This window comes from Manis pentadactyla, chromosome 10 (assembly GCF_030020395.1).
Source record: "Manis pentadactyla isolate mManPen7 chromosome 10, mManPen7.hap1, whole genome shotgun sequence".
Classification (NCBI taxonomy): domain Eukaryota; kingdom Metazoa; phylum Chordata; class Mammalia; order Pholidota; family Manidae; genus Manis; species Manis pentadactyla.
Window position 1 is genome coordinate 71,900,056 of NC_080028.1, and position 26,352 is coordinate 71,926,407.

The 26,352-nt window shown below is 45.6% G+C and overlaps 1 protein-coding gene and 1 long non-coding RNA gene across 3 annotated transcripts; one reads left to right on the forward strand and one right to left on the reverse strand.

The window, feature by feature from the left end:
• Positions 1-1,910: 1,910 nt before the first annotated feature.
• LOC130679128 (uncharacterized) lies at positions 1,911-7,800 on the reverse strand. The gene is made up of 2 exons (XR_008992119.1): positions 7,339-7,800; positions 1,911-3,223 (listed from the first exon to the last, which is right to left on the reverse strand). It is a non-coding gene; the product is annotated as an uncharacterized LOC130679128 (long non-coding RNA).
• An 11,629-nt stretch (positions 7,801-19,429) lies between these two features.
• LOC130679115 (putative nuclear envelope pore membrane protein POM 121B) lies at positions 19,430-26,335 on the forward strand. Of its 2 annotated transcripts, XM_057486950.1 has the most exons (3): positions 19,430-20,203; positions 21,955-22,283; positions 22,914-26,335. In XM_057486950.1, exons 1-3 carry the CDS (start codon positions 19,849-19,851, stop codon positions 22,929-22,931), a joined length of 702 nt encoding a protein of 233 aa, XP_057342933.1. In that variant the 5' UTR covers positions 19,430-19,848; the 3' UTR covers positions 22,932-26,335. The 2 variants fall into 2 exon arrangements, with proteins under 2 accessions (XP_057342933.1, XP_057342932.1); XM_057486949.1 differs by lacking the exon at positions 22,914-26,335 and having other exon boundaries at positions 21,955-22,515.
• Positions 26,336-26,352: the final 17 nt, after the last annotated feature.

Sequence of the window (26,352 nt, forward strand, 5' to 3'; positions counted from 1 at the left end):
ATATGTGATTTGTAATGCCTCCTTTCTTTTTCCTACCTTTATCCCTCCCTTCTCACCCATCCTGCTCAGTCCCTTTCCCTTTAGTCCATTTCAATAGGTAGTCCATTCTTGCGTTCTGTGATTCTGCTGCTGTTCTGTTCCTTCAGTTTTTCTTTGCTCTTATACTCCACATATGAGTGAAATCATTTGGTACTTGCCTTTCTCCACCTGGCTTATTTCAATGAGCAAAATACCCTCCAGCTTCATCCCTGTTGTTGCAAATGGTAGGATTTGTTTTCTTCTTTTGGCTGAATAATATTCCATTGTGTATATGTACCTCATCTTCTTTATCCATTCATCTACTGATGGACATTTAGGTTGCTTCCATTTCTTGGCTATTGTAAATAGTGCTGAGATAAACATAGGGGTGCATCTGCCTTTTTCAAAACGGGCTGCTGCTTCCCTTAGGGTAAATTCCTACAAGTGGGATTCCTGGGTCAAATGGGATTTCTATTTTGACCTTTTTAAGGAAGCTCCATACTGCTTCCCACAGTGGTTGAACGAATTTACATTCCCACCAACACTGTAGGAGGGTTCCCCTCTCTCCACATCCTTGCCAACATTTGTTGTGGTTTGTCTTTTGGATGGTGGCGATCCTTACTGGTGTGAGGTGATATCTCATTGTGGTTTTAATTAGCTTTTCTCTGATGACAAGTGATGTGGTGCCTCTTTTCCTGTGTCTATTGGGCACCTGAATTTATTCTTTGGACAAGTGCCTGTTCAGCTCCCCTGCCCACATTTTTATTGGAATATTTGCTTTTTGTTTGTTGAGGTGTGTTAGGTCTTTATATATTTTGGATGTCAACCCTTAATCGGATCTGTCATTTATGAATATATTCTCCCATACTGGAGGATGCCCTTTTGTTCTGTTGGTGGTGCCCTTTACTGTACAGAAGCTTTTAAGCTGGATATAGTCCCATTTATTCATTTTTGCTTTTCTTTCCCTGGAGCGATATGCTCACGAAGAAGTCGCTCATGTTTATGTCCAAGATATTTTCGCCTGTCCTTCTCTAAGCGTTTTATGGTTTCATGGCTTCCATTCACGGGTTCGATCAATTTCAAATTTACTTTTGTGTATGGGGTTAGACAGTGATCCATGTTTCCTCCTTTTCTGCAGCCATCACCTCCGGCTTTGAAGCTGTGACACAGACCACCAGCTGTGGGAACAGTACTTCAGGGTTTGGCAGCACCAACTCAGCGCCCTTCACATCCAGGGTGTCAACAGAACCCACTGGCAGTGGGGGCTTTGGGACAAGCGAGGCTGCCCCCCACAGGAGCTCCACCACTGGGGCACTTGGCTCTGCATCAGAACAGAGTGGGAGAACTGGTCTCAAGAACCCTTTCAGTGGAGCCTTGAATCCAAACTCCCTGGGTGCAGCTGGCCAGAGCACACCCTCTGGTTTCCATGAGGACAGCATGCATCAGAACACGCCCGGGTTTTCAGGTGAGATTTGGAATGGGCTCGGTCTGCAGTGCCAGCCGCTGTCTTAAGTGCTGACACAGTCTCCGCTTTCGGAGCTGTATGCTGTGGTGAAGATTTAGATGTTATCACAGAAGTTATCTGTAAACAGCGTCAGGTAGCAGTGAAACCCATAACCGGAGGAGCTATTTATGTAGTCAGCGGCAGCCTTTCTGAGACAATAGCAAACTGAGGCCATGGCCGCGGTTCCAGAGTTGGGAGCAGGGACAGCGGCTGGGGGTGAGGACGTTGCAGGCACAGGAGCAAAGGCCGAAGGCAGAGATGAGCTTATGTTTTCATGAGCAGAGAAGAGCCAGGTGTGGCTAGAGGTTATAAAGGAAAGTGGAATAAAATGACATTAAGAGACAGGCAGAAAGGAAGATCATTCACGGCCTTTTAAAATGTTTTATTCTTTTTGGTATCTATCTACAATTACCTTAAGAACGTTATGTTTATTTGGCTCCCCTCTTCACCAAGTACCCCGCACAAACCCCATTGGATTCATTGTCCATCAGTGTAGTAACATGCTGTAGAATCACTACTCATCTTCCTGTGTAGCCTAGCACTCCCCGTGCCCAACCACATTATACACGCTAATCATAATGCACCTTTTCTTTTTCGCTGCCCTTATACCTCCCTTCCCACCCATCCTCCTCAGTCCCTTTCTCTTTGGTAACTGGTAGTCCATTCTTGGGTTCTGTGATTGTGCTGCTGTTTTGTTCCTTCAGTTTTTCCTTTGCTCTTATACTCCAGAGATAAGTGAAATCATTTGGTACTTGTCTTTCTCCGCCTTGCTTATTTCACTCAGCATAATATCCTCTAGCTCCAAGCATGTTCTTGGAAATGGTAGGAATTGTTTTCTTCTTGTGGCTGAATTTTATTCCATTGTGCATACATTCCTCTACTGATGGACACATAGGTTGTTTCCATTTCTTGGCTGTTGTAAATAGTGCTGCGATAAACAAAGGGGTACATCTGTCTTTTTCAAAACGGGCTGCTGTGTTCCTAGGGTAAATTCCTGGGAGCGGTATTGCTGGGTCAAATGATATTTCTACTTTGAGCTTTTTGAGGAACCTCCATATTGCTTCCCACAGTGGTTGAACGAATTTACATTCCCACCAACACTGTAGGAGGGTTCCCCTCTCTCCACATCCTTGCCAACATTTGTTGTGGTTTGTCTTTTGGATGGTGGCGATCCTTACTGGTGTGAGGTGATATCTCATTGTGGTTTTAATTAGCTTTTCTCTGATGACAAGTGATGTGGTGCCTCTTTTCCTGTGTCTATTGGGCACCTGAATTTATTCTTTGGACAAGTGCCTGTTCAGCTCCCCTGCCCACATTTTTATTGGAATATTTGCTTTTTGTTTGTTGAGGTGTGTTAGGTCTTTATATATTTTGGATGTCAACCCTTAATCGGATCTGTCATTTATGAATATATTCTCCCATACTGGAGGATGCCCTTTTGTTCTGTTGGTGGTGCCCTTTACTGTACAGAAGCTTTTAAGCTGGATATAGTCCCATTTATTCATTTTTGCTTTTCTTTCCCTGGAGCGATATGCTCACGAAGAAGTCGCTCATGTTTATGTCCAAGATATTTTCGCCTGTCCTTCTCTAAGCGTTTTATGGTTTCATGGCTTCCATTCACGGGTTCGATCAATTTCAAATTTACTTTTGTGTATGGGGTTAGACAGTGATCCATGTTTCCTCCTTTTCTGCAGCCATCACCTCCGGCTTTGAAGCTGTGACACAGACCACCAGCTGTGGGAACAGTACTTCAGGGTTTGGCAGCACCAACTCAGCGCCCTTCACATCCAGGGTGTCAACAGAACCCACTGGCAGTGGGGGCTTTGGGACAAGCGAGGCTGCCCCCCACAGGAGCTCCACCACTGGGGCACTTGGCTCTGCATCAGAACAGAGTGGGAGAACTGGTCTCAAGAACCCTTTCAGTGGAGCCTTGAATCCAAACTCCCTGGGTGCAGCTGGCCAGAGCACACCCTCTGGTTTCCATGAGGACAGCATGCATCAGAACACGCCCGGGTTTTCAGGTGAGATTTGGAATGGGCTCGGTCTGCAGTGCCAGCCGCTGTCTTAAGTGCTGACACAGTCTCCGCTTTTGGAGCTGTATGCTGTGGTGAAGATTTAGATGTTATCACAGAAGTTATCTGTAAACAGCGTCAGGTCGCAGTGAAACCTGTAGCCGGAGGAGCTATTTATATAGTCAGCGGCAGCCTTTCTGAGACAATAGCAAACTGAGGCCATGGCCACGGTTCCAGAGTTGGGAGCAGGGACAGTGGCTGGGGGTGAGGACGTTGCAGGCACAGGAGCAAAGGCCGAAGGCAGAGATGAGCTTATGTTTTCATGAGCAGAGAAGAGCCAGGTGTGGCTAGAGGTTATAAAGGAAAGTGGAATAAAATGACATTAAGAGACAGGCAGAAAGGAAGATCATTCACGGCCTTTTAAAATGTTTTATTCTTTTTGGTATCTATCTACAATTACCTTAAGAACGTTATGTTTATTTGGCTCCCCTCTTCACCAAGTACCCCGCACAAACCCCATTGGATTCATTGTCCATCAGTGTAGTAACATGCTGTAGAATCACTACTCATCTTCCTGTGTAGCCTAGCACTCCCCGTGCCCAACCACATTATACACGCTAATCATAATGCACCTTTTCTTTTTCGCTGCCCTTATACCTCCCTTCCCACCCATCCTCCTCAGTCCCTTTCTCTTTGGTAACTGGTAGTCCATTCTTGGGTTCTGTGATTGTGCTGCTGTTTTGTTCCTTCAGTTTTTCCTTTGCTCTTATACTCCAGAGATAAGTGAAATCATTTGGTACTTGTCTTTCTCCGCCTTGCTTATTTCACTCAGCATAATATCCTCTAGCTCCAAGCATGTTCTTGGAAATGGTAGGAATTGTTTTCTTCTTGTGGCTGAATTTTATTCCATTGTGCATACATTCCTCTACTGATGGACACATAGGTTGTTTCCATTTCTTGGCTGTTGTAAATAGTGCTGCGATAAACAAAGGGGTACATCTGTCTTTTTCAAAACGGGCTGCTGTGTTCCTAGGGTAAATTCCTGGGAGCGGTATTGCTGGGTCAAATGATATTTCTACTTTGAGCTTTTTGAGGAACCTCCATATTGCTTCCCACAGTGGTTGAACGAATTTACATTCCCACCAACACTGTAGGAGGGTTCCCCTCTCTCCACATCCTTGCCAACATTTGTTGTGGTTTGTCTTTTGGATGGTGGCGATCCTTACTGGTGTGAGGTGATATCTCATTGTGGTTTTAATTAGCTTTTCTCTGATGACAAGTGATGTGGTGCCTCTTTTCCTGTGTCTATTGGGCACCTGAATTTATTCTTTGGACAAGTGCCTGTTCAGCTCCCCTGCCCACATTTTTATTGGAATATTTGCTTTTTGTTTGTTGAGGTGTGTTAGGTCTTTATATATTTTGGATGTCAACCCTTTATCCGATCTGTCATTTATGAATATATTCTCCCATACTGGAGGATGCCCTTTTGTTCTGTTGGTGGTGCCCTTTACAGTACAGAAGCTTTTAAGCTGGATATAGTCCCATTTATTCATTTTTGCTTTTCTTTCCCTGGAGCGATATGCTCACGAAGAAGTCGCTCATGTTTATGTCCAAGATATTTTCGCCTGTCCTTCTCTAAGAGTTTTATGGTTTCATGGCTTCCATTCAGGGGTTCGATCAATTTCGAATATACTTTTGTGTATGGGGTTAGACAATGATCCATGTTTCCTCCTTTTTTGCAGCCATCACCTCCGGCTTTGGAGCTGTGACACAGACCACCAGCTGTGGGAACAGTACTTCAGGGTTTGGCAGCACCAACTCAGCGCCCTTCACATCCAGGGTGTCAACAGAACCCACTGGCAGTGGGGGCTTTGGGACAAGCGAGGCTGGCCCCCACAGGAGCTCCACCACTGGGGCATTTGGCTCTGCATCAGAACAGAGTGGGAGAACTGGTCTCAAGAACCCTTTCAGTGGAGCCTTGAATCCAAACTCCCTGGGTGCAGCTGGCCAGAGCACACCCTCTGGTTTCCATGTGGACAGCATGCATCAGAAAATGCCCGGGTTTTCAGGTGAGATTTGGAATGGGCTCGGTCTGCAGTGCCAGGCGCTGCATTAGGTGCTGACACATTCTCTGCTTTCGGAGCTGTAAGCTGTGGTGAAGATTTAGATGTTAACACAGAAGTTATCCGTAAACGGCGTCAGGTAGCAGTGAAACCCATAACCGGAGGAGCTATTTATGTAGTCAGTGGCAGCCTTTCTGACACAATAGCAAACTGAGGCCATGGCCGCAGTTCCAGAGTTGGGAGCAGGGACAGCGGCTGGGGGTGAGTGTGTTGGCAGCACAGGAGTAAAGGCCCGAAGGCAGAGATGCGCTCATGTTTTCATGAGCAGAGAAGAGCCAGGTGTGGCTAGAGGTTTAAAAAGGAACGTGGGATTAAATGACATTAAGAGACAGGCAGAAAAGAAGATCATTCATGGCCTTTTAAAATGTACTTATTTTTGGTATCAGTCTACAATGACATGCAGATCATTATGTTTACTAGGCTTCCCTCTTCACCAAATGACACCCCATGCCCCATCACAGTCACTGTCCATCAGTGTACTGAGGTACTGTAGAATCACTACTTGTCCTCTCTGTGTTGCTCAGACCTTCCCGTGCCCCCCCTACATTATACATGCCAATCATAAGGCCCCGTTTCTTTCCCCCAACCCTTATCCCTCCCTTCCCACCCATACTCCTCAGTCCCTTTCCCTTTGCTAACTGTTAGTTCATTTTTGGGTTCTGTAATTCTGCTGCTCTTTCCTTCCTTCGGTTTTTCTTTGTTCTTATGCTCCACATATGAGTGATATCATTTGTTACTTGTCTTTCTCCACCTGGCTTATTTCACTGAGCATAGTTCCCGGTAGTTCCATCCATGTTGTTGCAAATGGTACGATGTGTTTTCTTCTTATGGCTGAATTATATTCCATTGTGCATACATTCATCTATTGATGGACTTGTAGGTTGTTTCCATTTCTTGGCTGTTGTAAATAGTGCTGCGATAAACATAGGGGTGCATACGTCTTTTCCATACTGAGCTGCTGTATTCCTAGAGTAAATTCCACGGAGCGGTATTTCTGTGTCAAATGGTATTTCCACTTTCACGGTTTTGAGGAACCTTCATATTGCTTTCCACAATGGTTGAACGATTTTACATTACTACGACCATCAAAGGAGGTTCCCCTTTCTCCACATCCTCGCCAACATTTTTTGTTGTTTGTGTTTTGAATGGCAGGGATCTTTACTGGTGTGAGGTGATACCTCATTGTGCTTTTAGTTTGCATTTCGCTGGTGGCAAGCGATGTGGCGCATCCTTTCATGTGTCTATTTGCCATCAGAATTTCTTCTTTGGAGAACTGCCTGTTCAGCTCCCCTGGCCATTTTTTTATTGCAATATTTGCTTTTTGTTTGTTGAGGTGTGTTAGCTCTTTATATATTTTGGATGTCAACCCTTAATCGGATCTGTCGTTTATGAATATATTCTCCCATACTGGAGGATGCCCTTTTGTTCTGTTGGTGGTGCCCTTTACTGTACAGAAGCTTTTAAGCTTGATATGGTCCCATTTGTTCATTTTTGCTTTTCTTTCCCTGGAGCGACATGCTCACGAAGTCGCTCATGTTTATGTCCAACATATTTTCGCCTGTCCTTCTGTAAGCGTTTTATGGTTTCATGGCTTCCATTCACGGGTTCGATCAATTTCGAATTTACTTTTGTGTATGGAGTTAGACAATGATCCATGTTTCCTCCTTTTTGCAGCCATCACCTCCGGCTTTGGAGCAGTGACCCAGACCACCACCTGTGGGACCAGTACTTCAGGGTTTGGCAGGACCATCCCAGTGCCCTTCACATTCAGGGTGTCAGCAGGCCCCACTGGCAGTGGGGGATTTGGGACAAGCGTGGCTGCCCCCCACAGCATCTCGACCACTGGGGCATTTGGCTCTCCGTCAGAACACAGTGGGAGAACTGGTCTCAAGGATCCTTTCTGGGGAGCCTTGAATCCAAACTCCCTGGGTGCAGCTGGCCAGAGCACACCCACTGGTTTCCATGTGGCCAGCACGCATCAAAACACGCCCGGATTTTCAGGTGAGATTTGGAATGGGCTCGGTCTGCAGTGCGAGTCGCTGTCTTAGGAACCGACACAGTCTCCGCTTTTGGAGCTGTATGCTGTGGTGAAGATTTAGATGTTATCACAGAATTATCTGTAAACAGCGTCAGGTAGCAGTGAATCCCATAAACGGAGGAGCTATTTATGTAGTCAGTGGCAGCCTTTCTGACACAATAGCAAACTGTGGCCATGGCCGCAGTTCCAGAGTTGGGAGCAGGGACAGCGGCTGTGTGTGAGTGTGTTGGCGGCCCAGGTATAAAGGCCCGAAGGCGGAGATGCGCGCATGTTTTCATGAGCAGAGAAGAGCCAGGTGTGGCTAGAGGTTTAAAAAGAAACGTGGGATAAAATGGCATTAAGAGACAGGCAGAAAAGAAGATCATTCATGGCCTTTTAAAATGTACTGACTTTTGGTATCAGTCTACAATGACATGCAGATCATTATGTTTACTAGGCTTCCCCCTTCACCAAATGAACCCCCACAACCCATTACAGTCACTGTCCATCAGTGTACTGAGGTACGGTAGAATCACTACTTGTCCTCTCTGTGTTGCTCAGACCTTCCTGTGCCCAACCTACATTATAAATGCCAATCATAAGACCCCGTTTCTTTTCCCCATCCCTTATTCCTCCCCTCCCTCCCATACTCCTCAGTCCCTTTCCCATTGGTAACTGTTAGCTCATTTTTTAGTTCTGCAATTCTGCACCTCTTTTCTTCCTTCAGTTTTTCTTTGCTCTTATGCTCCACATATGAGTGATATCATTTGTTACTTGTCTTTCTCCACCTGGCTTATTTCACTGAGCATAGTTCCCTCTAGCTCCATCCATGTTGTTGCAAATGGTAGGATTTGTTTTCTTCTTATGGCTGAATTATATTCCATTGTGCATACATTCATCTACTGATGGACATGTAGGTTGTTTCCATTTCTTGGCTGTTGTAAATAGTGCTGCGATAAACATAGGGGTGCATACGTCTTTTGCATACTGGCCTGCATATTCCTAGAGTAAATTCCATGGAGCGGTATTCCTGTGTCAAATGGTATTTCTATTTTGAGCTTTTTGAGGATCCTCGATATTGCTTTCCACAATGGTTGAAAAATGTTACATTACCACGACCATCATAGGAGGTTCCCCTTTCTCTACATCCTCGCCAACATTTGTTGTTGTTTGTGTTTTGGATGGCGGTGATCCTTACTGGTGTGAGGTGATACCTCATTGTGCTTTTAGTTTGCATTTCGCTGGTGGCAAGCGATGTGGCGCATCCTTTCATGTGTCTGTTTACCATCAGTATTTCTTCTTTGGAGAACTGCCTGTTCAGCTTCCCTGGCCATTTTTTTATTGCAATATTTGCTTTTTGTTTGTTGAGGTATGTTAGCTCTTTAAATATTTTGGATGTCAACCCTTAATCGGATCTGTCATTTATGAATATATTCTCCCATACTGGAGGATGCCCTTTTGTTCTGTTGGTCGTGCCCTTTACTGTACAGAAGCTTTAAAGCTTGATATCGTCCCATTTGTTCATTTTTGCTTTTCTTTCCCTGGGGCGCTATGCTCAAGAAGAAGTCGCTCATGTTTATGTCCAAGATATTTTCGCCTGTACTTCTGTAAGCGTTTTATGGTTTCATGGCTTCCATTCAGGGGTTCGATCAATTTCGAATTTACTTTTGTGTATGGAGTTAGACAATGATCCATGTTTCCTCCTTTTTTGCAGCCATCACCTCCGGCTTTGGAGCAGTGACCAAGACCACCACCTGTGGGACCAGTACTTCAGGGTTGGGCAGGACCATCTCAGTGCCCTTCACATTCAGGGTGTCAGCAGGCCCCACTGGCAGTGCGGGCTTTGGGACAAGTGTGGCTGCCCCCCACAGCATCTCGACCAATGGGGCATTTGGCTCTCCGTCCGAACGGAGTGGGAGAACTGGTCTCAAGAATCCTTTCTGGGGAGCCTTGAATCCAAACTCCCTGGGTGCAGCTGGCCAGAGCACACCCTCTGGTTTCCATGTGGCCGGCACGCATCACAACACGCCCGGGTTTTCAGGTGAGACTTGGAATGGGCTCGGTCTGCAGTGCCAGGCGCTGTCTTAGGAACCGACACAGTCTCCGCTTTTGGAGCTGTATGCTGTGGTGAAGATTTAGATGTTATCACAGAATTATCTGTAAACAGCGTCAGGTAGCAGTGAATCCCATAAACGGAGGAGCTATTTATGTAGTCAGTGGCAGCCTTTCTGACACAATAGCAAACTGAGGCCATGGCCGCAGTTCCAGAGTTGGGAGCAGGGACAGTGGCTGTGTGTGAGTGTGTTGGCGGCACAGGAGTAAAGGCCCGAAGGCAGAGATGCGCTCATGTTTTCATGAGCAGAGAAGAGCCAGGTGTGGCTGGAGGTTTAAAAAGGAACGTGGGATTAAATGACATTAAGAGACAGGCAGAAAAGAAGATCATTCATGGCCTTTTAAAATGTACTGACGTTTGGTATCAGTCTACAATGACATGCAGATCATTGTTTACTAGGCTTCCCTTTCACCAAATGACTCCCCATACCCCATTACAATCACTGTCCATCAGTGTACTGAGGTACTGTAGAATCACTACTTGTCCTCTGTGTGTTGCTCAGACCTTCCCGTGCCCCCCCTACATTATACATGCCAGTCATAAGGCCCCGTTTCTTTCCCCCAACCCTTATCCCTCCTTTCGCACCCATACACCTCAGTCCCTTTCACTTTCGTAGCTGTTAGTTCATTTTTGGGTTGTGTAATTCTGCTGCTCTGTCCTTCCTTCAGTTTTTCTTTGTTCTTATGCTCCCATATGAGTGATATCATTTGTTCTTATGCTCACACATATGAGTGATATCATTTGTTACTTGTCTTTCTCCACCTGGCTTTTTTCACTGAGCATAGTTCCCTCTAGCTCCATCCATGTTGTTGCAAATGGTAGGATTTGTTTTCTTCTTATGGCTGAATTATATTCCATTGTGCATACATTCATCTACTGATGGACATGTAGGTTGTTTCCATTTCTTGGCTGTTGTAAATAGTGCTGTGATAATCATAGGGGTGCATACGTCTTTTCCATACTGGGCTGCTGTATTCCTAGCGTAAATTCCACGGAACGATATTTCTGTGTCAAACGGTATTTCCATTTTTAGGTTTTTGAGGAAACTTCATATTGCTTTCCACAATGCTTGAACGATTTTACATTACCACGACCATCATAGGAGGTTCCCCTTTCTCCACATCCTCGACAACATTTGTTGTTGTTTGTGTTTTGGATGGCGGTGATCCTTACTGGTGTGAGGTGATACCTCATTGTGCTTTTAGTTTGCATTTCGCTGGGGCAAGCGATGTGGCGCATCCTTTCATGTGTCTGTTTACCATCAGAATTTCTTCTTTGGAGAACTGCCTGTTCAGCTCCCCTGGCCATTTTTTTATTGCAATATTTGCTTTTTGTTTGTTGAGGTGTGTTAGCTCTTTATATATTTTGGATGTCAACCCTTAATCGGATCTGTCATTTATGAATATATTCTCCCATGCTGGAGGATGCCCTTTTGTTCTATTGGTGGTGCCCTTTACTGTACAGAAGCTTTTAAGCTTGATATGGTCCCATTTGTTCATTTTTGCTTTTCTTTCCCTGGAGCGATATGCTCATGAAGAAGTCACTCATGTTTATGTCCAAGATATTTTCGCCTGTCCTTCTGTAAGCGTTTTATGGTTTCATGGCTTCCATTCAGGGGTTCGATGAATTTCGAATTTACTTTTGTGTATGGAGTTAGACAATGATCCATGTTTCCTCCTTTTTTGCAGCCATCACCTCCGGCTTTGGAGCAGTGACCAAGACCACCACCTGTGGGACCAGTACTTCAGGGTTGGGCAGGACCATCTCAGTGCCCTTCACGTTCAGGGTGTCAGCAGGCCCCACTGGCAGTGGGGGTTTTGGCACAAGCGTGGCTGCCCCCCATAGCATCACCACCACTGGGGCATTTGGCTCTCCGTCAGAACAGAATGGGAGAACTGGTCTCAAGAATCCTTTCTGGGGAGCCTTGAATCCAAACTCCCTGGGTGCAGCTGGCCAGAGCACACCCTCTGGTTTCCATGTGGCCAGCATGCATCACAACACGCCCGGGTTTTCAGGTGAGATTTGGAATGGGCTCGGTCTGCAGTGCCAGTCGCTGTCTTAGGAACCGACACAGTCTCCGCTTTTGGAGCTGTATGCTGTGGTGAAGATTTAGATGTTATCACAGAATTATCTGTAAACAGCGTCAGGTAGCAGTGAATCCCATAACCGGAGGACCTATTTATGTAGTCAGTGGCAGCCTTTCTGACACAATAGCAAACTGAGGCCATGGCCGCAGTTCCAGAGTTGGGAGCAGGGACAGCAGCTGTGTGTGAGTGTGTTGGCGGCACAGGAGTAAAGGCCCGAAGGCAGAGATGCGCTCATGTTTTCATGAGCACAGAAGAGCCAGGTGTGGCTGGAGGTTTAGAAAGGAAAGGGGGATAAAATGACATTAAGAGACAGGCAGAAAAGAAGATCATTCATGGCCTTTTAAAATGTACTTATTTTTGGTATCAGTCTACAATGACATGCAGATCATTATGTTTACTAGGCTTCCCCCTTCACCAAATGATCCCCCATACCCCATTACAGTCACTGTCCATCAGTGTACTGAGGTACTGTAGAATCACTACTTGTCCTCTGTGTGTTGCTCAGAACTTCCCGTGCCCCCCCTACATTATACATGCCAATCATAAGGCCCCGTTTCTTTTCCCCATCCCTTATCCCTCCCTTCCCTCCCATACTCCTCAGTCCCCTTCCTTTTGGTAACTGTTAGTTCATTTTTTGGTTCTGCAATTCTGCAGCTCTTTTCTTCCTTCAGTTTTCTTTGCTCTTATGCTCCACATATGAGTGATATCATTTCTTACTTGTCTTTCTCCACCTGGATTATTTCACTGAGCATAGTCCCCTCTATCTCCATCCATGTTGCTGCAAATGGTAGGATTTTTGGGTTCTGCAATTCTGCAGCTCTTTTCTTCCTTCAGTTTTTCTTTGTTCTTATGCTCCACATATGAGTGAAATCATTTGTTATTTATCTTTGTCCACCTGCGTTATTTCATGAGCATAGTCCCCTCTAGCTCCATCCGTGTTGTTGTAAATGGTAGGATTTGTTTTCTTCTTATGGCTGAATTATATTCCATTGTGCATATGTATCACATTTTTTTACCTGTTCATCTACTGATGGACATGAAGGTTGTTTCCATTTCTTGGCTGTTGTAAGTAGTGCTGCGATAAATATAGGGGTGCATACGTCTTTTTCATACTGGGCTGATGTATTCCTAGAGTAAATTCCACGGAGCGGTATTCCTGTGTCAAATGGTATTTCTATTTTGAGCTTTTTCAGGATCCTCGATATTGCTTTCCACAATGGTTGAACGATTTTACATTACCACGACCATCATAGGAGGTTCCCCTTTCTCCACATCCTCGACAACATTTGTTGTTGTTTGTGTTTTGGATGGCGGTGATCCTTACTGGTGTGAGGTGATACCTCATTGTGCTTTTAGTTTGCATTTCGCTGGTGGCAAGCAATGTGGCGCATCCTTTCATGTGTCTATTTGCCATCAGAATTTCTTCTTTGGAGAACTGCCTGTTCAGCTCCCCTGGCCATTTTTTTATTGCAATATTTGCTTTTTGTTTGTTGAGGTGAGTTAGCTCTTTATATATTTTGGATGTCAACCCTTAATCGGATCTGTCATTTATGAATATATTCTCCCATACTGGAGGATGCCCTTTTGTTCTGTTGGTGGTGCCCTTTACTGTACAGAAGCTTTTAAGCTGGATATAGTCCCAGTTGTTCATTTTTGCTTTTCTTTCCCTGGAGCGATATGCTCACGAAGAAGTCGCTCATGCTTATGTCCAAGATATTTTCGCCTGTCCTTCTCTAAGCGTTTTATGGTTTCATGGCTTCCATTCACGGGTTCGATCAATGTCGAATATACTTTTGTGTATGGGCTTAGACAATGATCCATGTTTCCTCCTTTTTTGCAGCCATCACCTCCGGCTTTGGAGCAGTGACCCAGACCACCACCTGTGGGACCAGTACTTCAGGGTTGGGCAGGACCATCTCAGTGCCCTTCACGTTCAGGGTGTCAGCAGGCCCCACTGGCAGTGGGGGTTTTGGCACAAGCGTGGCTGCCCCCCACAGCATCACCACCACTGGGGCATTTGGCTCTCCGTCAGAACAGAGTGGGAAAACTGGTCTCAAGAATCCTTTCTGGGGAGCCTTGAATCCAAACTCCCTGGGTGCAGCTGGCCAGAGCACACCCTCTGGTTTCCATGTGGCCAGCACGCATCACAACACGCCCGGGTTTTCAGGTGAGATTTGGAATGGGCTCGGTCTGCAGTGCCAGGCGCTGTCTTAGGAACCGACACAGTCTCCGCTTTTGGAGCTGTATGCTGTGGTGAAGATTTAGATGTTATCACAGAATTATCTGTAAACAGCGTCAGGTAGCAGTGAATCCCATAACCGGAGGAGCTATTTATCTAGTCAGTGGCAGCCTTTCTGACACAATAGCAAACTGAGGCCATGGCCGCAGTTCCAGAGTTGGGAGCAGGGACAGCGGCTGTGTGTGAGTGTGTTGGCGGCACAGGAGTAAAGGCCCGAAGGCAGAGATGCGCGCATGTTTTCATGAGCAGAGAAGAGCCAGGTGTGGCTAGAGGTTTAAAAAGGAAAGTGGGATAAAATGACATTAAGAGACAGGCAGAAAAGAAGATCATTCATGGCCTTTTAAAATGTACTTTTTGTTGGTATCAGTCTGCAATGACATGCAGATCATTATGTTTATTAGGCTTCCCCCTTCACCAAATGACCCCCCATACCCCATTACAGTCACTGTCCTTCAGTGTACTGAGGTACTGTAGAATCACTACTTGTCCTCTGTGTGTTGCTCAGACCTTCCCGTGCCCCCCCTACATTATACATGCCAATCATAAGGCCCCGTTTCTTTTCCCCATCCCTTATCCCTCCCTTCCCTCCCATACTCCTCAGTCACTTTCCCTTTGTTAACTGTTAGTTCATTTTTTGGTTCTGTAATTCTGCAGCTATTTTCTTCCTTCAGTTTTTCTTTGTTCTTATGCTCCACATATGAGTGATATCATTTGCTACTTGTCTTTCTCCATCTGGTTTATTTCACTGAGCATAGTTCCCTCTAGCTCCATCCATGTTGTTGCAAATGGGAGGATTTGTTTTCTTCACATGGCTGAATTATATTCCATTGTGCATACATTCATCTGCTGATGGACATGTAGGTTGTTTCCATTTCTTGGGTGTTGTAAATAGTGCTGCGATAAACATAGGGGTGCATACGTCTTTTTCATACTGGGCTGCTGTATTCCTTGATTAAATTCCACGGAGCGGTATTTCTGTGTCAAATGGTATTTCTATTTTGAGCTTATTGAGGATCCTCCATATTGCTTTCCACAATGGTTGAACGATCTTACATTACCACGACCGTCATAAGAGCTTCCCCTTTCTCCACATCCTCGCCAACATTTGTTGTTGTTTGTGTTTTGGATGGCGGTGATCCTTACTGGTGTGAGGTGATACCTCATTGTGCTTTTAGTTTGCATTTCTCTGATGGCAAGCGATGTGGTGCATCCTTTCATGTGTATTTGCCATCAGAATTTCTTTGGAGAACTGCCTGTTCAGCTCCCCTGGCCATTTTTTATTGCAATATTTGCTTTTTGTTTGTTGAGGTGTGTTAGCTCTTTATATATTTTGGATGTCAACCCTTAATCGGATCTGTCATTTATGAATATATTCTGCCATACTGGAGGATGCCCTTTTGTTCTGTTGGTGGTGCCCTTTACTGTACAGAAGCTTTAAAGCTTGATATCGTCCCCTTTGTTCATTTTTGCTTTTCTTTCCCTTGCCTGGAGAGATATATTCATGGGAAGTCACTCATGTATATGTCCAAGGGACTTTTGCCTGTCTTTCTCTAAGAGTTTTATGGTATCATGGCTTACATTCAGGGGTTCGATCCATTTTGAATTTACTTTTGTGTATGGGGCAAGGCAATGATCCATGTTTCCTCCTTTCTTACAGCCATGACCTCGGGCTTTGGAGCCGTGACCCAAACCACCAGCTGTGGGAACAAGACATCAGTGAACGGCAGCACCCTCTCCTCGCCCTTCACATCCAGGGCGTCAGCAGGCCCCACTGGCAGTGGGGGTTTTGGGATGAGCATGGCTGCACCCCACAGCAGCTCCACCTCTGGGGCATTCGGCGTTGGGTCAGGTCGGAGTGGGAGAACTGGTCTCAAGAACCCTTTCTGGGGAGCGTTGAAACCGAGCTCCCTGGATGCAGCTGGCCAGAGCACACGCTCTGGTTTCCATGTGGCCAGCACGCATCACAACACGCCCGGGTTTTCAGGTGAGATTTGGAATGGGCTCGGTCTGCAGTGCCAGGCGCTGTCTTAGGTACCGACACAGTCTCCGCTTTTGGAGCTGTATGCTGTGGTGAAGATTTAGATGTTATCACAGAATTATCTGTAAACAGCGTCAGGTAGCAGTGAATCCCATAACCGGAGGAGCTATTTATGTAGTCAGTGGCAGCCTTTCTGACACAATAGCAAACTGAGGCCATGGCCGCAGTTCCAGAGTTGGGAGTAGGGACAGCAGCTGTGTGTGAGTGTGTTGGCGGCACAGGAGTAAAGGCCCGAAGGCAGAGATGCGCTCATGTTTTCATGAGCAGAGAAGAGCCAGGTGTGGCTGGAGGTTTAGAAAGGAAAGTGGGATAAAATGACATTAAGAGACAGGCAGAAAAGAAGATCATTCATGGCCTTTTAAAATGTACTTATTTTTGGTATCAGTCTACAATGACATGCAGATCATTATGTTTACTAGGCTTCCCCCTTCCCCAAATGATCCCCCATACCCCATTACAGTCACTGTCCATCAGTGTACTGAGGTACTGTAGAATCACTACTTGTCCTCTGTGTGTTGCTCAGACCTTCCCGTGCCCCCCCTACATTATACATGCCAATCATAAGGCCCCGTTTCTTTTCCCCATCCCTTATCCCTCCCTTCCCTCCCATACTCCTCAGTCACTTTCCCTTTGCTGTTATTTCTTTTTTTGGTTCTGTAATTCTGCAGCTATTTTCTTCCTTCAGTTTTTCTTTGTTCTTATGCTCCACATATGAGTGATATCATTTGCTACTTGTCTTTCTCCACCTGGTTTATTTCACTGAGCATAGTTCCCTCTAGCTCCATCCATGTTGTTGCAAATGGTAGGATTTGTTTTCTTCACATGGCTGAATTATATTCCATTGTGCATACATTCATCTGCTGATGGACATGTAGGTTGTTTCCATTTCTTGGGTGTTGTAAATAGTGCTGCGATAAACATAGGGGTGCATACGTCTTTTTCATACTGGGCTGCTGTATTCCTTGATTAAATTCCACGGAGCGGTATTTCTGTGTCAAATGGTATTTCTATTTTGAGCTTTTTGAGGATCCTCCATATTGCTTTCCACAATGGTTGAACGATCTTACATTACCACGACCGTCATAGGAGTTTCCCCTTTCTCCACATCCTCGCCAACATTTGTTGTTGTTTGTGTTTTGGATGGCGGTGATCCTTACTGGTGTGAGGTGATATCTCATTGTGCTTTTAGTTTGCATTTCTCTGATGGCAAGCGATGTGGCGCATCCTTTCATGTGTATTTGCCATCAGAATTTCTTTGGAGAACTGCCTGTTCAGCTCCCCTGGCCATTTTTTTATTGCAATATTTGCTTTTTGTTTGTTGAGGTGTGTTAGCTCTTTATATATTTTGGATGTCAACCCTTAATCGGATCTGTCATTTATGAATATATTCTGCCATACTGGAGGATGCCCTTTTGTTCTGTTGGTGGTGCCCTTTACTGTACAGAAGCTTTAAAGCTTGATATCGTCCCCTTTGTTCATTTTTGCTTTTCTTTCCCTTGCCTGGAGAGATATATTCATGGGAAGTCACTCATGTATATGTCCAAGGGACTTTTGCCTGTCTTTCTCTAAGAGTTTTATGGTATCATGGCTTACATTCAGGGGTTCGATCCATTTTGAATTTACTTTTGTGTATGGGGCAAGGCAATGATCCATGTTTCCTCCTTTCTTACAGCCATGACCTCGGGCTTTGGAGCCGTGACCCAAACCACCAGCTGTGGGAACAAGACATCAGTGAACGGCAGCACCCTCTCCTCGCCCTTCACATCCAGGGCGTCAGCAGGCCCCACTGGCAGTGGGGGTTTTGGGATGAGCATGGCTGCACCCCACAGCAGCTCCACCTCTGGGGCATTCGGCGTTGGGTCAGGTCGGAGTGGGAGAACTGGTCTCAAGAACCCTTTCTGGGGAGCGTTGAAACCGAGCTCCCTGGATGCAGCTGGCCAGAGCACACGCTCTGGTTTCCATGTGGCCAGCACGCATCACAACACGCCCGGGTTTTCAGGTGAGATTTGGAATGGGCTCGGTCTGCAGTGCCAGGCGCTGTCTTAGGTACCGACACAGTCTCCGCTTTTGGAGCTGTATGCTGTGGTGAAGATTTAGATGTTATCACAGAATTATCTGTAAACAGCGTCAGGTAGCAGTGAATCCCATAACCGGAGGAGCTATTTATGTAGTCAGTGGCAGCCTTTCTGACACAATAGCAAACTGAGGCCATGGCCGCAGTTCCAGAGTTGGGAGTAGGGACAGCAGCTGTGTGTGAGTGTGTTGGCGGCACAGGAGTAAAGGCCCGAAGGCAGAGATGCGCTCATGTTTTCATGAGCAGAGAAGAGCCAGGTGTGGCTGGAGGTTTAGAAAGGAAAGTGGGATAAAATGACATTAAGAGACAGGCAGAAAAGAAGATCATTCATGGCCTTTTAAAATGTACTTATTTTTGGTATCAGTCTACAATGACATGCAGATCATTATGTTTACTAGGCTTCCCCCTTCCCCAAATGATCCCCCATACCCCATTACAGTCACTGTCCATCAGTGTACTGAGGTACTGTAGAATCACTACTTGTCCTCTGTGTGTTGCTCAGACCTTCCCGTGCCCCCCCTACATTATACATGCCAATCATAAGGCCCCGTTTCTTTTCCCCATCCCTTATCCCTCCCTTCCCTCCCATACTCCTCAGTCACTTTCCCTTTGCTGTTATTTCTTTTTTTGGTTCTGTAATTCTGCAGCTATTTTCTTCCTTCAGTTTTTCTTTGTTCTTATGCTCCACATATGAGTGATATCATTTGCTACTTGTCTTTCTCCACCTGGTTTATTTCACTGAGCATAGTTCCCTCTAGCTCCATCCATGTTGTTGCAAATGGTAGGATTTGTTTTCTTCACATGGCTGAATTATATTCCATTGTGCATACATTCATCTGCTGATGGACATGTAGGTTGTTTCCATTTCTTGGGTGTTGTAAATAGTGCTGCGATAAACATAGGGGTGCATACGTCTTTTTCATACTGGGCTGCTGTATTCCTTGATTAAATTCCACGGAGCGGTATTTCTGTGTCAAATGGTATTTCTATTTTGAGCTTTTTGAGGATCCTCCATATTGCTTTCCACAATGGTTGAACGATCGTACATTACCACGACCGTCATAGGAGTTTCCCCTTTCTCCACATCCTCGCCAACATTTGTTGTTGTTTGTGCTTTGGATGGCGGTGATCCTTACTGGTGTGAGGTGATATCTCATTGTGCTTTTAGTTTGCATTTCTCTGATGGCAAGCGATGTGGCGCATCCTTTCATGTGTATTTGCCATCAGAATTTCTTTGGAGAACTGCCTGTTCAGCTCCCCTGGCCATTTTTTTATTGCAATATTTGCTTTTTGTTTGTTGAGGTGTGTTAGCTCTTTATATATTTTGGACGTCAACCCTTAATCGGATCTGTCATTTATGAATATATTCTCCCATACTGGAGAATGCCCTTTTGTTCTATTGGTGGTGCCCTTTACTGTACAGAAGCTTTAAAGCTTGATATCGTCCCCTTTGTTCATTTTTGCTTTTCTTTCCCTTGCCTGGAGAGATATATTCATGGGAAGTCACTCATGTATATGTCCAAGGGACTTCTGCCTGTCTTTCTCTAAGAGTTTTATGGTTTCATGGCTTACATTCAGGGGTTCGATCCATTTTGAATTTACTTTTGTGTGTGGGGCTAGGCAATGATCCATGTTTCCTCCTTTCTTACAGCCATGACCTCGGGCTTTGGAGCCGTGACCCAAACCACCAGCTGTGGGAACAATACATCAGTGAACGGCAGCACCCTCTCCTCGCCCTTCACATCCAGGGCATCAGCAGGCCCCACTGGCAGTGGGGGTTTTGGGATGAGCATGGCTGCACCCCACAGCAGCTCCACCTCTGGGGCATTCGGCGTTGGGTCAGGTCGGAGTGGGAGAACTGGTCTCAAGAACCCTTTCTGGGGAGCGTTGAAACCGAGCTCCCTGGATGCAGCTGGCCAGAGCACACCCTCTACCTTCCACCTGGCCAGTACACCTCAGGACACGTCTGGGATTGCAGGTGAGGTTTGGAATGGCCTCGGTCTGCAGTGCAAGGTGCTGTTTTAAGTGCTGACACAGTCTCTGCTTTTGGAGCTGTAAGCTGTGGTGAAGATTTAGATGTTATCACCGAAGTTATCCATAAACGGCGTCTGGTAACAGTGTAACTCAAGACCAGAAGAGCTATTTAGGTTGTCAGCGGCAGCGTTTCTGACACAATAGCAAACTGAGGCCATGGCCGCAGTTCCAGAGTTGGGACCGGGGACAGCGGCTGTGTGTGAGTGTGTTGCCGGCACAGGAGTAAAGGCCCGAAGGCAGAGATGCGCTCATGTTTTCATGAGCAGAGAAGAGCCAGGTGTGGCTAGAGGTTTCAAAAGGAAAGTGGGATAAAATGACATTAAGAGACAGGCAGAAAAGAAGATCATTCATCGCCTTTTAGAATGTATTTTTTCTGGTGTCAGTCTACAATGACATGCAGGTCATTATGTTTACTAGGCTTCCCCTTCACCAAATAACCCCCCATACCCCATTACAGTCACTGTCCATCAGTGTACTGAGGTACTGTAGAATCACTACTTTTCTTCTCTTTGCTGCTCAGACCTTCCCGTGCCCCCCCTAAGTTATACATGCCAATCTTAAGGCCCCGTTTCTTTTTCCCAACCCTTATCCATCCCTTACCTCCCATCCTCTTCAGTACCTTTCCCTTTGGTAACTGTCAGTTCATTTTTGGGTTCTGTAATTCTGCTGCTCTTTTCTTCCTTCAGTTTTTCTTTGTTCTTATGCTCCACATGTGAGTGAAATCATTTGTTATTTGTCTTTTTCCTCCTGCGTTATTTCATGAGCATAGTCCCCTCTAGCTCCATCCGTGTTGTTGTAAATGGTAGGATTTGTTTTCTTCTTATGGCTGAATTATATTCCATTGTGCATATGTATCACATTTTTTTATCCGTTCATCTACTGATGGACATGTAGGTTGTTTCCATTTCTTGGCTGTTGTAAGTAGTGCTGAGATAAACATAGTGGTGCATACGTCTTTTTCATACTGGGCTGCTGTATTCCTAGAGTAAATTCCACGGAGCGGTATTTCTGTGTCAAATGGTATTTCCATTTTGACGTTTTTGAGGAAACTTCATATTGCTTTCCACAATGGTTGAACGATTTTACATTACCACAACCATCATAGGAGGTTCCCCTTTCTCCACATCCTCGCCAACATTTGTTGTTGTTTGTGTTTTGGATGGCGGCGATCCTTACTGGTGTGAGGTGATACCTCATTGTGGTTTTAATTTGCATTTCTTTGATGACAAGCGATGTGGCGCAGATTTTCATGTGTCTATTGGCTATCGAAATTCTTCTTTGGAGAACTGTCTGTTCAGCTCCTCTGCCCATTTTTTAATTGGATTATTTATTTTTTGTTTGTTGATCCGTGTTAACTCTTTATATATTTGGTTGTCAACCCTTTGTCAGATCTTTCATTTATGAATATATTCTCCCTTATTGTAGGATGTCCTTTTGTTCTGTTGATGGTGTTCTTTACTGTACAGAAGCTTTTAAGCTTAATGTAGTCCCATTTTTTCTTTTCTGTTTTTGTTTCACTTCCCTGGGGAAATATGTTCATGAAGAAGCTGCTCATGTTTATGTCCAAGAGATATTTGCATGTTTTTTTCTAAGAGTTTTATGGTTTCATGACTTACATTCAGGTCTTTGATCCATTTCGAATTTACTTTTGTGTATGCGGTTGGACAATGATCCATGTTTCCTCCTTTTTTGCAGCCATCACCTTGGCCTTTGCAGCTATGACCCTGACCACCAGCAGCGGGACCTGTAGGTCAGTCTTTGGCAGCACCACCTCATTGCCCTTTACATCCAGGGTGTCAGCAGGTCCTGCTGGCATTCGGGGCGTTCGGATGAGCATGACTACCCCCCACAGCAGCTCCACCACTGGGACATTCGGCGTTGGATCTGTACGTAGTGGGAGAACTGGTCTCAGGAACCCTTTCTGGGGAAAGTTGAATCCGAACTCCGTGGATGTGGTTGGCCAGAGCACACACCCTCTATCTTTCACATGGCCAGCACACGTCAGGACACCTCTGGGATTGCAGGTAAGATTTGGATATGGAATTTTAAAATGTTGTCCTGGAATGTTTGAATATTCCCCAGAGAAAGGATAGTACCTCAGCATAACCCATGGCTTTATTGTGTTAATCATGCAGGCCTACCTTATTTTTTTGACTTAACCTACATGCTGTTTTTTTTTTTTTCTCCTTTGGCCCTAATCAAGTAGTTTGCAATCTGGGCGATTAATAATGGCAAGCCAGCCCAGCATAAACAACATAGTCACAGGCAGGAAGGATTTCATCTTAAAAATAAGATTGTGTTTTAATACCCAGGAAGTTAAGAAGTAAGATTCTTAACTTACTCTTTAGCAAACAGACAATATCTCAGCCCACCCTGGGGGCGCCCCCCCAGGCAGTCTTGTTTGATATGCTCCCAGACCAAGAAGGCTCAGCTCCCAGGGAGAAATCACAGCAGGAAGTTGCTTGTGTTAAGTTAGTTCTAAGTATTATTCAAAGACCACCCAACAGGTCTGCAACACCAGCCCTTAGTCACATTCCTGAAGAATCCTTAAAAGGGGGAACCCCCAAGCTCTCAGGGCGCTCCTCTCCCTGATGTCGCCTGCACTTTCTAAGTGCATAACCTTTTCACTTTAAACTTTCTTTTCAACCTTTCAGGGTGCTGTCTCTCTCTGAAGTTGCCTGCACTTTTTCTGTAAGCACTTTAAATAAAACTTTTCCTCTGCTTCACTGCTGTGTCTCTGCCTTTTGATTCTTTTTTGCGGTGGAGACAAGGACCAAGGAAAATAGACAATGCTACCCCAACAACCCCACCCCATCTTCAAGGAATATCCAGGTCACCCTGACTAGAGAGACTTGTGGCTTACCAAAGGTTCCAGGTCCAGCAAAGCCCTGGGCAGGTGCTGAGGACACCACAGAGGAGAGGCTGCTGCCCAATGCACCTACCCCAGGGGTGTTCTGACCAAAGGTGGGTGTGGATGTGCCTAGAATGGAGAGACTGCAAAGAAGTGGAAACTAGGCCCACAAGCAAAAGGTGTCAAAGCAGGCGGTAATGAACTGGGGGGAGGTGAGCTTGCAAACGCATCCCCACAGGATCCCTTAGCCCACACCACTATCCAGCTCACCCCTTGGTAAGGAAGCACACGGGTGACTGGGTCCTAACCCCTGTGCTCCAGGTGAGCCTGCCCCCCCACCACTGCAGCAGAGCCCGAGCTGTCCTTTGGCCACCTGAGGAGAACCTTTGCACTCCCTTGGGCACCACAACTCAGCTGAGGGGGACACTGAGTGGACCTCTCTTCTATCAGGACTAACGTTATGTCTCCTCCCCGTTTGCCTGCCACCTCTCCTCTACTTCACCGCAGCCCCACCCCACAGTCAGCCCCCATCCTCCCAGAGGCCCACTCGAACTCGGTCTCCTGCACATGCTTGCCCTCATGGAGTCTCCTGCCCAGTGCTGGGCTACCCTCCACAGCAGCTCTCTGGGAAGGTCCTCTCACATGTAACTGTATCTGTCTAGGCCTGAGGTGGGGAGGGTGCCACCCGAGGTGCTGACCTTGCAATGTACTCTTCCCCCACACCCAACCTCAGGGGGTCACACCTTATCACAACCCGGAACTGCTCTTGCCCCTAGATCTCGGCTGCGAGCACAGTGCTGTCCCTGCTCCCGTGCCAACCGCACCCACTCTGGATCGTCTGCCTCATCAGGGCCTGTAGTCAGCCCCCTGCTCCTCCTGTTCCCTGTGCCATTTAACCAGGTTGGGTTTACTCTCTATCCACTGATTTTAGGTCCACACCTCAAGACTGAATGTTGCTGGACAGACACAACTGTGCTGACTGGCCTTGCTTCAAATTCCTAACCACAATTTCCCAGACTTCAGAACTGCCCGGCACAGCTCTCACACGTCGTTTTCTCCCCCTCTCCAAAATGACTACTGAGAGAGGCCCTCCTTGGTACACAACTCCCTCTAACCCGCGCCAAGGAGCACTTATATTCATTCAGTGAGGAAAACGGAATCTACCAGGGCCCAAACTACTTATCATGCATCTTCCACATGGCAAATAAAATCACTTCCTTCTGCCTGAAATTCTATAGTGACTTCCATTAGTATTTTAACAAAAACATTTTAAAAGGCCATGAAAGATCTTCCTTTCTGCTGTCTCTTAATGTCAATTTATCCCACTTTCCTTTTTAAACCTCTGGCCACAGCTGGCTCTTCTCTGCTCATGAAAACATTAGGCTTGTGTCTGCCTTTGGGCCTTTGCTCCTGTGCCTGCAAGGTCCTCACCCCCAGCCACTGTCCCTGCTCCCAACTCTGGAACTATCGCCATGGCCTCCGTTTTCTGTTGTCTCAGAAAGGCTGCCACTGACCACCTAAATAGCTCCTCTGGTCATGAGTTATACCGCTTCCTGACACTGTTTACAGATAATATCTGTGATAACATCTCTCTCTTCACCACAGCGTACAGCTCCTAGACCGGAGACTGTGTCAGCACTTAAAACAGCACCTGGCACTGCAGACCGAGCTGATGCAGGCCATGCTGCTCATGCTGTTTGACAAGGTCCAGGCACGAGGAGGAATCCTGAAAACAGGAAACCTCATAGCTGGCCCCTGCTAATTCCCGCACTTATTTTTGCAGTTATGATGTTGGTGATTGGGCTCATATATGGGAAATCTTATGTAATTAAGATTTATTCACTTTTAGTAAATAACATAACCCAAAATATTGATCAAAGCAGCAATTCCGGAAATGAAAGCAGTGTTATGGGACCAACCGTTCCAGGCGTACTGCCACAAATAAGTGAGGCAGAACAGCCCAGGCCTCTCTTAAAACTAGATGCAGTTTGTCCTCCCCTTTGTAACAATTCAAACATGACTAACCAGGATTTCTTTAGAATATTGGCAGAGAAGGAGTTATGGGAACCTAGGCCATGGAAAAACCCATTCTCCCAAGAAACTTATATGAAACAGCAAAGTAATAAAGATTAATAGTCCCCACTGCCCAGGGCCCCCCTTATGTTGCTTATAATATTAGAAGACACCTCTGGTAACCCTCTCATAGGAAGAATTTATGATCAAAATAAAATTTATATTGACAAATATCCCATATATAAAAGTTTATGATAAATTTATAAAATATTATTATATTAATAGTAAGGTAGTAAGAGCAGATTTAGTGTTATTATATAAAGGATAAAGAGGACTGCAAGGCCCTGGTGCCTGTAAACGCAGGAAGAAAGGTGTAAACATCTGAAATTGTGGAATGAATATTATAAAAAAATAAGGTGTTTTTATTGTATTCATAGGAATGTTAAGGAATGGGTGATAGGAGTACCGTCCCTAGATTTCAGATGTAAGCCTCAACCCACATGTGTAGGATAGGATTTAATTAATAATATAGTTACACTTAATAACCAAAAGACATATAGATTGCATTTTATATAACCTGCTTAAACTTTATATAGCCTTAGACACATATCTAAAAGTCTATATAATCTTACACGCTTAAAGTAAAAATCATAGCCCACACGCTTAACCCACACGCTGTCTTACGCCATTTTCTGTTTAGCACCTAACACGTAGCTTACATGATTTACCAATCAAAATAGACTAGGGGAAAGTTAAAAATTAAATCTTAAATGGCTACTATTAGAAGAAATAATGATATTTCCTTAAGGGTAATAAGCTGAAATTATGTAAACTGACAGAAAAAGTAATGTATTATTCATAATTTTAAAAAATGTTCAACATTATGAAAACCGTAGAAAGATACAAAAATGAAGACCCTGCCGCTTGATGTCAGGAGATGTTACAACTTTAATTGTGTGTTTTGTCTCCTCATTCATCTCACTCGCTGACGCTGTCCTTTCCTTCGTGACCCACACCTCAGCTGGAGCTGGACTCCGGCACCGAGCCCATTCCAAATCTGATGTGCAAACACAGACGTTTTCTGAGGCTTGCTGGCCACGTGGAAGGCAAAGGGTGTGCTCTGGCCAGCTGCACCCAGGGAGTTCTTACTCAAGCCACCCCAGAAAGGGGCTGTGCCACCACTGCTCCCACTCTGTCCTCCCCAAAGCTGAATGCCCCCCAGTGGTGGA

Coding starts and splice junctions, on each gene's coding strand:
- LOC130679115 (XM_057486949.1), top strand. CDS start 19,849: ATGATCCATGTTTCCTCCTTTCTTACAGCCATGACCTCGGGCTTTGGA. Junction 20,204..21,954: donor GGACACGTCTGGGATTGCAG/GTGAGGTTTGGA, acceptor CCTTTTTTGCAG/CCATCACCTTGGCCTTTGCA.